Source organism: Poeciliopsis prolifica, unplaced genomic scaffold (genome assembly GCF_027474105.1).
Source record: "Poeciliopsis prolifica strain line A6 unplaced genomic scaffold, Auburn_PproV2 SCAFFOLD021, whole genome shotgun sequence".
NCBI classification, from domain to species: domain Eukaryota; kingdom Metazoa; phylum Chordata; class Actinopteri; order Cyprinodontiformes; family Poeciliidae; genus Poeciliopsis; species Poeciliopsis prolifica.
In genome coordinates this window covers 6,306,085-6,319,770 of record NW_026562396.1, presented here as the reverse complement: position 1 = coordinate 6,319,770, position 13,686 = coordinate 6,306,085, and the positions used below count along the sequence as shown (strand labels likewise).

The 13,686-nt window shown below is 39.4% G+C and overlaps 1 protein-coding gene across 1 annotated transcript in view; it reads right to left on the bottom strand.

Moving 5' to 3' along the window:
- Positions 1-13,686, bottom strand: part of LOC129369534 (A disintegrin and metalloproteinase with thrombospondin motifs 7) — a 119,458-nt gene that overhangs the window by 48,601 nt on the left and 57,171 nt on the right. Inside the window, exons 10-16 of the mRNA XM_055045019.1 lie at positions 13,508-13,600; positions 12,593-12,738; positions 7,570-7,739; positions 6,936-7,069; positions 4,487-4,607; positions 3,877-4,121; positions 1,256-1,397 (exon numbers count right to left, since the gene is read on the bottom strand). Coding sequence (XP_054900994.1) covers positions 1,256-1,397; positions 3,877-4,121; positions 4,487-4,607; positions 6,936-7,069; positions 7,570-7,739; positions 12,593-12,738; positions 13,508-13,600 — 1,051 coding nt within the window. The remainder of the gene's footprint in view (positions 1-1,255; positions 1,398-3,876; positions 4,122-4,486; positions 4,608-6,935; positions 7,070-7,569; positions 7,740-12,592; positions 12,739-13,507; positions 13,601-13,686) is intronic.

Sequence of the window (13,686 nt, the reverse complement as noted above, 5' to 3'; positions counted from 1 at the left end):
TGAAAAACTAGTCAGAATCAGAAATGAGTCATCATCACTCATTTATATCCAGATTTAAATAAATGAAATGTAGAAAACCGAGAATGAATGCACAAGAGTAGTCCGGGAAAACGCAGAAAAAATACTTATAAAAACCCCAAAGAAGATGTTTTTAAGGGGATTTGTGAAAGTTTTCAACAGATCGGAGGATGCTGCTGCAAAGTCACCGCACCCTTGTGAGGATCAAACTAAAACTCCAAACAGCCAAAGGCTCTTGGTGAGAAGACTTATCTGCTCAACGGTACAAGCAATGCTTCTTCATGTCTCCACCTTGCAGCAGAATTAGGCCAGTAGCTTCTAATATTTATTTCTGGGATGTGCAAAAAAAAAAAAAAACCCAACAGAGCCACAGCTACGAGGGCCCAAATGAACGTGCTTCTCTCTATTTAGGTCTTTGAAAAACTCAGCAGTAAACAGAATAAAACGATGCAGCTGGTGACGCAGGTTTGATGACGTAAGGCTGGTGCTTTAGTGCGATGTGAGAAAAAAGGCTATTTTTCTTTTTTCTTTTAAAGTTCATGAGAATATCGGCACAGGGCGTAATCAGGCCGTGTACAACAGCAGGTGAATATCACACAAAACATTATTACCTCAGCACAGAGGCGGATCGGTAATCAAGTTGTCAGCACCAGCAAGTGGAGCAGCTGATGTGGTCAGATGAGTCTCCGGTTAGACTTCTAACAAGTGGCTTTGTGCACAGGGAGATAGTGCTGGAGCAAATTAGCCTGCACTCTGCACCACATCTGATGAGAGGAACATTTTTACAGAAGGAATTTCCAGCCCTTCATCAGAGCATCAGAGAGCAAGCCGCTTTGAAGCTGAAGGGTCACCAGGACACATTTTCTTCTGCGTTTTCTAGTCTGCACGAAAGCAGTTTTAGGAGCAATCTGTGTGGATTTCTGCCCGACACTTTGATACCTGACATGTTGCAGCCAGCGGATCAAAGCCGGCCCTCAGATGTTCGTTTTCACACACCACTCACTCGCCACCTGTAGCGCACGTAGCTGTAATGGGTCCATACTTAAAGTTGCCGTAATCGCAGCATGCAGCGGTTAGGCTTGTGTAAAAAAAGCACATCATTTCAAATGCAGCACAAGTTTTTTGTTATCAATTCTTGAAAATGTGTTATATTTGAAAAAAAAAAACAACCCTGCATGTAATCTCCTCCTCCCTTTTTTATCTAGCTTTTAAAGTCTGAGGCTAAACCTAATCTTACCTCTTCCACAGGTAACGCTGCACTCAGTCCACGATCCGTATTTCCAGAAGTAAACACGCCCGGGACTGTCATCATCCTCTGAAACATTTTGACTGACTGTGTACTCATATCGCACTCCTGGATTGGTCTCCTGAAACAGAAGCTGGGACACGAGGTGGAATCATTACAAAAGTCTGCTGTTGCTGTAGTCACTTATTCTTAGCAGCACAGATCTGAAGAAAAGTGAATGGCACAAAACCAAAGTGAAACAGAGAAGCTGCACCTCAAAAACACACAAATCTGAGCTGGGAAGCGAGAGACTTGTGAGTTCTTCTAATAATCTTAACCGAGAAGTCCAGATGCGGCTCATTTTCCAAGAACTTTTAGAGCACAAAATAAAAGTAACAAAAGGAGTAAGAAATGAGTTTTCACCAGTTTTTCTGTTCAGCTGCTGTTTTTTTTCTCACCAGCCTTTGCTGTCAATTTAGGCAAGCAAAGCTGGAGGCAGCAAACAACTGTCACTCCCGGATTTGATTTTAAAAAGTTGCTTTTGGTTTCCTGGCAGTGATCAATAAGTAAAAACAAACAAAAAAAGAAGAACAGTTGAAGCACTACCATCGCTTCAATGGTTCAATTTTCAGGGACATATTTCTGTTTGACGTAAGATAAATTACAAAAAAGAGAACTAAGTCAATTCCAGGTCCAGATAATAAAAACAAGAGATAAATAAAACAAACAGACTGAACAGAAAATAACATTTTAAATTGTGTTAAGCGAACGTGTTTGCAGACTTTCGTATTCGCTCATCAGAATATGAACAATTGAGCAAAAGGTTAAAGTAAAGAAAAACAACAACAAAAAACACAAAAACAATTTGGCAGTAAGCAGAAATGTAGAAAATGGGAGAATATTTTCAATTAAATGATTGAGTTCAACTCATTTGAATTCAGTAGTGCATACACACATATTACCGAATGCCAGAAATTCAATTAAAATATATTTATCACAAGGCTGCTGAATTGAGAAGTTTGCACACTTGCTTTAAAGCAGAGGGAAGACACGGTGGGATACTCTATAAGGCATTATCAATGTAAAACATATTGCCAGCTGTGTTCAGAACATTCAGATCAATAGCTACTTCCTCTGGTGTAGCTTTTCATGATCATCCTCTCTCCATTAGACCACGGCCAACTGATCACTCCGTCGACTTTTATCTTCTCTAAAGCTTTTAAGGCAACGTTCCAGAAACTTCCTGACTTGCGTTCGATTTGCCTTGTCGGGTCTTTGGTCCGGTCATGATGGCAGCGATGTTGGAACTCAATGAACTGATTCTGATGAGCTGCAGAAGTTCACTTCAGGAGTTTCTGGATGTGAACAGCTGAGTGATTTGTGTGAATCAGAGACATCCATCCATAAATCCAAATAATTTTACAATCGTGTTTCTAAACTGTAGGAGGAAGTCAGAGTACCCAGAGGGAACTCAATGAATACAAACCAATTCTTAACTTTTACGTGATGCATTTTGTCAAGAACTTTAAATAATTAAATAGATTTGCAGCATTTACATTTGAAAGTGAGAAACCTGAGAGAATCAGTTCTGAATGAAGGCGGCGGATGGTAACTTAGTCATTTATTGTGCTTTTGTTGGTGAAATAGAAAACTCCAACATGGTAGATGTAGTAAAGGAATCAATTAGATACAAGGAAAGGCATTTTCTCTCCATCTGATACCAAATATGAATCCCCTCCAAATTCACAACAAACGGCATCAAGAAAAGGGTTGGAGGTTTTGCCACACCCCTCCACACCACCTCAAAAGAGCAGCGCATGCAAAATAGTCGAGGAAGCTCAAAGTGTTTTGCAAGAAGCAATTCTAACTTGCCGAGGGGTTTGCAGCTGAAAAACATGGAGATGATTTAATCTGTTGTTTTTCTTTGCTGCACTCAGTAAGTTTTTAGCCAAACTTCAGCGCGCCGCTCACTCCAAGTTGGAGAGAAGTGTCACAGGAAGAAGAAAGACGTAAATCTTAGTTGTTTTTCTTTTTGAATGATTTAATCAGTTCCTTAATTTTGCTGTGATGAGGTCTTGGCTCACTCCTCTTCCCAATGTTGGATCACTTTGTTAAGGCTTTCAGAAATTCCTCAATGCTGAACTTTTGCATTCCTGCAGCGCCATTTTAGTTTGTGATGCACAAATTAATCGGGCAGAAAATCTGGGCCAGTTTTCCTGGCCCAGATTTTTCCGTCTGACCCACGGCCATCGGTTCAAACCTTGAAAGCGAAACACATGCTGCCACACCCTCCACCCACAAGAGGCTGAGTCTTTGCAGCCAAAAATACATGTTCTGCTCAATGAGCTCTTTCTTGTCCAGAATGATGATCTTCAGAGTTACAAACCAGAATGTTGGAGTTTGACCTTTTAGCGGTTTACAGATTGATGAGTGTTAACAATTACTTCTCTAAGGTCATTACTTTCTCCTCAGCTCTGTCTTGGTTGACAACATTTTCCCTGACTGTAGGAGCAAAAACAAAATAATTCATCCGTTGGCTTTTATTCATAGACCTGCAGCACTCTAAGCAAACAGTGCACTGACTTTAAGCATTGACACAAAGGGAGGCGTTGCTTTTCAAGAGAACATCCTACCTGAATCCACAGCGGCTCCATCGTGGGCCCAGGGGACGTCAGGTTCTCCAGCTGTCCTGTCCTCTCGTAGGTGAACACGGCTCCGGCCGCCTTGTATTCCCCGTTCCACTGGATCGTCCAGCCTCCATTCAGAAAATACTTGTTGGGGTTGTCGCTCCGCAGCGCCAGGAAGTTTCCAGCTTCAGATACCTCTTCGATTAGGATGTCCCAGGCTCCCTCCGGGATCAGTCCAATGTCCACATAGCCTAAACAGCAACACCTCTGTCAGATTAAACATTCAGCAAGACATTCTGGGAACAAATGTGAACAGATCAAATGAACATGCAAGGTAGAAATTAAGAAAATATATAAAAGATACAGAGTAAGTTTTAGTTTAAGCAGAAGTTCATATTTCTGAAAGTTTTATTTTTTCAAGTTCTAAATTTGCAACTACAAAACAATTCTGAACGATAACATATCAGGGGTAAAATAATAATAAAAAAAGAATAAAACAATCTTTATCAGTTAAATAAAATCCACAGAAAAGTTAGTTTTTTTTAAAATCATATTGTACAAATTCGCCCTTTATGGCGAATTTGCATCAAAGCATCCTAATCGGTGAAAAACATACCAAAACCTTCCCTCTCTTCAAATGTCCTCCTGACGGTTGTGCAGGTGGAGCCGTTGCCGTTGCAGACGCCGCAGCGATCCTCGACAGAGCTGGAGTTAATCACATAATCGCAGCCGATGCTCTGTAGCAAAACAGGCCCAGAAGTGTCAAACGGCATCCCAGCAGACTTTAAGGCCGACATCCGTGGGAGGGAACGTTTATCGTTTGTCTCTAGAGAGATAAGCTCTTGAAAAGGATCAATTTATATTTACTTTACTCAGACCATGAAAGAAAAAACATCACAAAAACAGCTCAATCTGCATCACATCAGTTTTGAGTTCCAGAGGAGAGCGACACAAATATGAACGTATAGTTTTACGTTTTTTTTTTTCCTGTGTTGCTTTCCTGTTTTAATCTCCATCCATGCAGAGTTGCTGCTCAGACCAAGTGCGAAAAAAATACAAAAGGCAGGATATTTAACAGTCAACAAAAAAGAGAGTGAGAGACGCTCAGCGGTAGACGTCAGTTAATGAAATTCAATGATATGAGCAAAATATTATTTTGCAGATGTGTGCATGCTGGTTAAGCAAAGATAACAAGAAGCTTTTAAAGCTAAAAGCTTTTAAATTAGTCGATCAGGTTGTTTTTGATGTGGGGAAACCAGCAAAAACTATTTCTGGAGCGCTTTAATTAAATTTTTCTTCTTTTTTTTGTTGAGAATATCAGACCTGTTTAAACCTCCTTATCTGTACATGAATAAATAACAGCTGCAGGTCAACATAGACATTTAGAAACACAGCAACAAAAGTTTTCAAACTCTTTTCTGGGGGTGGGAAACTTGATTCAGCCCTTTAACATTCCTAAGAAAAACAAAAACAGATACACGTCATGCTACTAACTTGCAAATACAGGCGCTGCCTTGCGTGTGTTTGTTTGTTGTCCCGAAGGTCAGTACAATTTTATCAGCAACACATTTTTAATAATGAATGAACACCACAAATGAGAAGTAAATTAATGTTTTTTTTTTGTTGTTTTTTTTAATGGACATTTCAAAACAAGCTGTGAAGTTGATGATTAAAGTAGAAGAAAACAGATTATCGTAAAACTGCCCTAAGAACATTGCAGACTTATTTTTCCACAACAGAATAAAAGTTGGAGAGTTGAATTGGTATGGAGACACTGATCTCAGTCAAACAAAGTAAAGAAGGACGAACAAACAAAAGATCAGTCTTCAATAACGCAGCGACTTTTCCGCTGGCAAGTCAAAGAGTTTTTGGGTGAGTGACAAAAATGTCACTAAATGTCATAAAGCCAGGTCTGACTGGTGTCCACTGAGCATACGGACAAACATCGTCTATCAGTCGGCTGGCATTTTAGCCTGGGGTGAAAACACCATGTTGTGCTCTCACCTATCGAGACAGATAACGGCGGCTCATTCTCCTATCGGCATGCTCATCGTCGCGCAGAATGTCAAATACGCCACACGTGGCCGCAGAGAAAACAAGGTGAGGGTTAAATTCAACGCCTGCATAATTAATGTTGTGATTCTGTCAAGCAAAGGAGTTGCTGGGAGCTAAATCTGAACAAGTAAGGTTTAATAAATGCAGCAGGGGCCTGGGCTAAAGCAATCAGTCAGTAAGGAAAACTAATCGGACAGCAACTTTACGTGGCTCCCATATCAACAGATGAATGCAACACTGAAGCTAAGGTCACAATAAAAACAACCAAGACAAGATAAGATGTTTAATACTGGACTGCTTGAAAAAACACAACTGGAAAAACAAGAAATAGCGACGCAAACTGGTGTTAATGGTCAATTTACACTTTCAGAATAAGTAAAACCTTATAGCAACATCTTTGTGAATCTAATATTTCAGTATATTACAAATATACTCTTTAAAATAAATATATATTTCTTCTACTGTTGAAAGTCCTTTGCAAGAGAAATGCAACAGAAAGTACATGATTGCTGAATGGTGCTGACGGTAAAGCAATAACTTCCCCCAGTTTGCTGACAGAACGCTGGTTCTCTCTTCTCTTTATTAAAGAAAATACAAATTTGCTGCTTTTGAAATATTTCTGAGAGGAACAAGAAATGAGAGTTATGGGATGGAAACTCCAGGCTGTCTTCAAACTGTGGTTGGCAATTTAGAAACATAATTTCCGTCAGACACAAGACTAAGACTTCATCCCAGCAAGAGAGATTTGGGATATTTAGACGGTATTTATTGTAGATGTTGCATTACGCTATGTATTAAAATAAACTGATCAATGCTACAGGTAACACTGTAATAATCGCTGATTTGTGATAAACATAGCACACTTTTTTTTTTGCTTACTTTTCTGCAAATTTTGTGAAATCCCCAAAAACAATTCACTGTATTTTTACTAAAGCTTATCGGAGCTCTACCATCTCATATCCATCCAAATGAAACCAAAGTGGAGTTTAGAACATGCGATTCATCGATACCTGACAAACGCCATTGATGCACATGTCTCTACTTTTGTTGCCTTCGTAACAAGGAGTCCCGTCAGCGACGGCGTCTCGCATTTTCTCTGAGAAGTTTTCATTCAGGGGACGGCAGTGAAGTTCACAGGGGTTAACTGCGAGGGGAAACAAAGAGCCAAACACAGGAAATGCAGGGGCATTTCAAACATATTCAAGGTGAGTTAAGACGGAGGTATTGCTAACAAGGTGAAAAAATAAAAAAAATCTGTTTATTCACATAAAACTGAACTTATGCAGTGGAAAATATTAGATTGTGTTTTTTTCAGTCCCACATTTCTTTCATTTCATCCAATACATAAATAAACAGTTAAATCAGAATTGGGGACACCAGAGACAATGATCTTGAATAAATAATGAATAGAAGTTTTTGACACAAGGATAAGGCCTTTGATAAGTATTTTGGAAAAAAAAAAACTAACCAATAACCAACCTTGATTATCCAAAGCACATGACAAACAAAACAGGCACAAACCACCTGAACACAAACTTGTTATGACAGAAAATGGCAGCCAATAGATAGCAACACCGGTTTGTGCATTTTTAAAAACAGAAGGAGGAAAACTGAAAGAGCATGTCTTTCATTGGACAAACTCACCTTTGTTGATAACTGCCTCCCACTTGTAGAACTTGCCCTTGTAGGGCAGGGAGTTGAAGTGAGCACACTGAATGTTTCTAAAGGAAGGCCAATCAGCTTGACACGGTGTGGTGTTACACAGCCTGTACCGCCGGCGCTCTCCCAGACAGTATCTTCCTCTGTGCTTTGGACTGTGGGAAATTTAAAGATGTGTTATTGTTGAGGTTTCGACAAGCAGTAAGATCTGGGTAAATGAAAATGCAGGCATAAAATGTCAGATCAAGGTGCAAGAAAATGTGGAAAGTCATGATTGGAAAAGACAAAAAAATAGAAAAACATTCTATTATAGAAGTAGAAAGGATTAGCACTTGTTTTTAGTACTGGAGTTGGAAGTCAATTCTGACAAGTGAGACATATGCCTGAAGGCAATTAAAATGGAAATTCCCACAATATGTGGCATGTCAGACCTTCACCGGTGGAGACGGCGAAGCTAAATCGCTTATTCTGCTTGGCATTCACGACTATTTTCAGTACAAAATTCTCCGTTGTCCAGAGAGCCTTCTGCCTGTTGCCAATGATTAAACAGGGGAGTTTGGGAAATTACAGAATGTGACAAATGTGTCAACATTTCTTTCAAATATCTCAGAAAACAACAGAATTTGCTTATATGCAAGTGTAATAAATTAGTTTTTTTTTTAAAAAAGCAGCTGTTTCTTGAGATAGCTTTATTCAAGTATGTTTCTTTGAAAACCTTTTTCTTTCTTTTTTGCAGCAGACCAAATAAAAACTGAGATCTAGAACCATAGTTCATTTGTAATGTGTCAGGGAAACATAGCAGATTTCAAATTTTAATAGACACATCTTGTTCCCCTTTCAAACAAACACCTTTTGTCCAAGATTTGTTACCCAAGACAGATCTTCACAATTTGTTAAAAAACTTTGAACTCTCAAGCAATTAGATCTTAAATGACATCCGAATGAACAGAACCACCCTTGTGATGAGCCGTGACAAAATCAATTTTCCATCTGCAATAAGCAGTGATGAGGAGAAGGAAACCAAAAGTAACCAAACAATTTTTGGCTCTTGTTGCTTTTCATCTCAGGACATGAAGGCACAGGTAACATATGAACCACACAGACATGACCAAATAAGTAAAATGCAACCATTACACTGTGAACTTATGAACCTGCATTGTTCAACTCTCAGGATATTAAACCCAGTGACCCAAAATTTGTTCCCAATCATTATCAACTATGCTGACAATGTGGAAACGACCAGCTTACTATTGGCCTTTGTGAGGATCCTTTGGTGCAAGTTGGATAAGGAAAACCCAACAGCAGGGTTGGTCAAGTCCAGTTGTCAAGAAATTCCACAACTCTTGTATGAATTACCTCATCAGTGCCTCCCTTTATGACAAAACTGATCAATTGTAGGATTTTTTTCTCATATTCCCACTACGTGATTGAGCTGGAATGCCCACGGACAAAAGCAGCCATTTTGAATTGTGGAATCCCCAGTGTCCCACCTTCATCCCCGGAGAAAGAGCTAAAACTGAAGCTGCATCAACAGAGTCACAGCCGTCACTAAGAACCTCCATCAATCAACCCATCTCACTAGCAGAAGAACAGAAGCACAAGCTGAAAAACTTAAAGGATGCTTAATGGCATTCTTCGACAAGGTGGAGGACTGATAAATGGGAGAGAGGCTCCTCAGCATTCCCTGCACACGTACAGCCAACCTTCAACATTCAGAACCTTTTTTCTAAAAGGTTCACAGAAAATAATCTGTCAAAGTGGAACAACATCACTGCAACTGTAAATCAACACACAAGGGTGAGTCTGCATTTAATGTGGTGCATCTCTTTGTAAAACTTGTGTGGTTTTATTTATTACTCGACAATACTATCTCTTCAGCATTTATATTATTCATTTCTAGGTTTACCTCACAAGTAAAAATTATTATGAATTTAATTTGCAGCGGATCTCATATTTAGAGAAATGTTTTCCAGCTGTCAAAAACTCTGATTTATCCTGTTCTGACATTTAATTTTTCATTTAGTCTTTTTTTTTTAACCAGGAAAATAAAATCCTGAAGGAAATGCCATGGGCTACACAATGGCAGAACAATATAAAAACCATTCCAATCCTTAGACTCATAGATACAACATTTGACTTTCTCAAAACAAATCCCATAAAACATCTACACACAGGTTGTTCTCCAAGAACCCTTTAAAACGGCTCTATGAAACCATCTCTATCTTTAGATGTGTTTGCAATTGGTTACAGTAGTGAGGAGCAGCATTTTTAAAAGTTTTTTTCCCCTCCCAGGTCATTCCTGGCCTTTGGTACACAGAGAAAAACTGTAACCGGCTGGACTTTGCCTTTGGACATAGATCTGAAGAAATAGTCTTTATAGATTCAAACCCATCAGTCTGCAAGAGGACAAGTCACACCATCTGACGGATGGATAGGATTTGATAAGTCTTAAAGCTCCAGTGTGAACTGTGTCCGACATTTTAAGGCCATGTGACGAAGCATGCATATGAATTACATCACCATAATCCAGCATAAACATTAACAAGCTTCTTATTGGTATCAAATAACTAGCTTGATCAGAATTTAAAAACAAAACCCAACTTCAACATTAGTCATTTTACTAACCGTTGAATTCATAGGGAGTCATTGAAAGTCCAACATACAAATGATAAAGCTGCTTGAAAAATAAAATCCCATGCAGCTGTAACATCAGCAATTATTTACCATTTATTCTACTCAAAGCAATACAGATCATGAAAAAAATCTTGCTGAGTTAAATGCTTTACGATTCGCTAAAATAAGACGGTTTGGTTTAAGGGATTCATGTCTCTCTGACAGTCATCACTGAGCTCATTTAAAGAAACAAATGCAGTTCAATATTTATAAGGAGTGTTCATAATTATGAATTAATGCACATGGTTTCCGTCTCTTCCTTTTTTATTTGGTCGTGTTTTTCCCCAATAAATTAAGGATGTAAAATGATGTGAAACTGGCTGTGGCCAAATCCATGCAGGTCAAAGACAGACCTAAAAGCTACTAAACCCAGACAACTGACTTGTCTGGATGGTGGGGTAAAAGATCCAAGTGAAATGAATAATTTCATCATTTCTTTTTTCTTTTTTTTAAAATGGGGAATTGTGATTGACATTTGGAGGGCAGGTACTGTTGAAGAGCTGAGTAGCGTCAAAGGTCAACGGTCACGCCAAGTCGCCGCGGCTTCGTGTAAATTTAATCTTCAAGTGGTTCATTTCTGATGCTATTCTGTTTCAGCTGTCAGCGTTAGTGAGCAGGGAGCAGTCGAGTGTAATTAACAAAAGCAGCCATGTGTTGAAAATAACTTCAAGTCATTGATCATAATTAGATGTGCGTTACGGCAGCTTTGTGAAGAAACACACACAGGGCCGGTAGAATCTCAAAGAGTGTGCGTTTCACCTCTCATCCTTTTGCTCCACGACCTCCGCAATTCATGTCCTCCACCACCATTATGTAATGCATACTTCAAGAAAATGTGCCCTGGTAGCCACTAACAAGGACAGCTATTATCGGACCTTCTGGTGATAAGACGTGGAATAACTTTGAAGTTATGTCTCTTTGACGGAAAGTAATAAAAGCGCAGCCTCTCTCACCCTTCATTAGTGGGCCAGTTGCTCTGCCGTCTCTTACATTTTTAATTTCTCCTGCTTTCCAAGGACTTATAGGCCAAGAGTGAAGAAAATATGAAGTGGAGCATTAGGTTTGATTTCTCTAATAAAATACACAGTATTTTCATATTCTTATTGGTATCACCAAAGCCTTATTATGTTACATTTTAACTTGAAATAAAGGAATAGTATTTTACTTTTGAATTATGCAATGCGACTAAAACCATAGTGAGCCTCATGAGCCAGCTGTTTTAGTGAGACTTGTAAAGAATGACACAATTTGTATTTGAAATACTGAACAAACAACTGGAATATTTTAGAATCTATACATATTTATTTAAAAGCTAGAACTGATACCAATATAAAAAACAAGTCATAGTCCATTTGAGGCTAATTCACACTATTTGTCTTATCAATCATTTTCCTTCCATATTAGAAAACTTCCAACAAAACAAAATTTACAGAGACAAATCAAGTCTTAAGATCCAAAGTCTCATTACGAGTTTACCACAAAGTTCTTCCAACCTTGCATTCAAACAAGGATTAAATGCAAGGATGAGTTGGCGGAACCAGGCTGTGATGATGCTTTTTTGTACCTAGTGGAGGGAAAATGATCGAAGGTGTTTGAAATATGGACAAACAAATTCCAGATCTGGAATGACTAAATTTGGAAGAGGCCACAAATCATTTCAGACAGGGAGGAGCTTTGACTGTCCAGGAAGACGGTAGCCGTAAAAAATAAAGTTAAAAATGCAATAGACGAGTTCAGATCAAAGTGTGTCACCATGTTTGATGAGAGCAGGTCAAAGTTTGTGGTTCAATCCAGTTGACAATTCGTGCAAAGTTATTGGCGACATACACATGCAAACTAAACAAAGAAACTACAATTATAAAAGTGGCTCCACAAAGTATCGATGGAGCTCATTACATGTATGTAATGAGCTCCACAACTTATAGATCTGCCTCTGCTTCGACACACCTCTGTCAGATAACCAGTTAATTAGCAAACCTATGGAGAACTTGACAGCACAGTGGGGAGGTAATTCAGTCACGCTGGGCAAGAGACACACCTAATAGTTGCAGGACACCGGAGCTCGAGGCCTGCATGTGAGGAAACCTTTTTGGGAACACAAAGTCTCTCAAAAGTCTTTCCTGCTGTGACGTGACCAACAGTAGGATATGTGAGGGATTTAAATCATTTTGTGCTGGTACAGCGTTGTTCACAACAGTTTTAAATTTGATTCAGAGAAAAAGAAAATAAAACCAAGAGGGATAGTGAAGATAGCAGATTTTACAAGTTGAATTTTTTTAATCAGTAAAGGAAAATAATTATTCTACCGTAGTTAAATAGAAGCAGTTAAACTCACACAGGATTGTCACAGTCTCTCTCTGCACTCTGGACACCAGCTCCACACGTCCTGGAACAAGCCGACCACTCGCTCCAAGAAGCCCAGCCGCCGTCAACGCTCTCCGGCCTGAGGCCTGCCGGCATGCACTCCCCATCGACGCACCACTGGAGGAACAAACACCATGTTTACTTGAAAGACAGACCTCTATAATCTTTGCATTTTACACCATCTACTTTCAATTTGCCGGGAAATGAGTGCAGCTATGTTTTCGTGCTGCTTGGGTCTGAACTGGGTGGGTGTTACTCCAGAGACAGGTGAGGTTGTCTGGCCCCATTGTAAGTTGCAAGTAAAAATAAGAAGCAAGAGAAATCACAAGGAATGCAGAAGTTGAGATGAATCTCAGACTTTGACGAGAAATGACAGAGGTGCTATCGCAAGCGTTCGTTTACTAAATTAGTAGTGGCAAAGGATGTCAGGCTGGGACGTGAGCAACGTACTCAGCACAAGCTGAATTCTGGTGGGAATCCAGAAAACTTCATGTGAAATGCTTTTCTAGAAACACAAAGTTGTATTGCTCTGCTAAAAGGGTGATTTTATTTCGTTTGATTTAGGCTTGGTTTAATAACAGTGTGACAGGATTTATTTAGCTCAAGTATTATGTTGTTGAAAGAGACCGGTCATTTCCAACATGTCAAAGAATCTTATTTTAGGTGTCAAGATAGAATTATTTTCAGCTGAAGTGTAAGAAATCTCTGGGGATTCTTGTAATCTTCACACAGTGCAGCTTCCAGTGCAACACTCCTCACTCCAAAAAAAAAAAAGAAAGTATTGAGCAAAGCATTTCTTTGAACTAGAACAGTTCCCTGTAGAAATAGAAGATTGACATTTTTGACTAGCAAAGCCTTCAGATCCGTTTCGAATCGGAGTATTTACCTTGTCCTCCCCACAGCTTGTTCCATCCACAGCGCCATCCAGCTTAGAGTGGCAGGTCGTTCCGACGGTGCACCACAGAGTGCTGCACACATCCTAGGAAGGCAGAGAGTGATTAATGTGTCACTTCACGGCACGCTGCTTAATTAGGTTTACCACGTCTTTGTGGGATTGCAGATTTC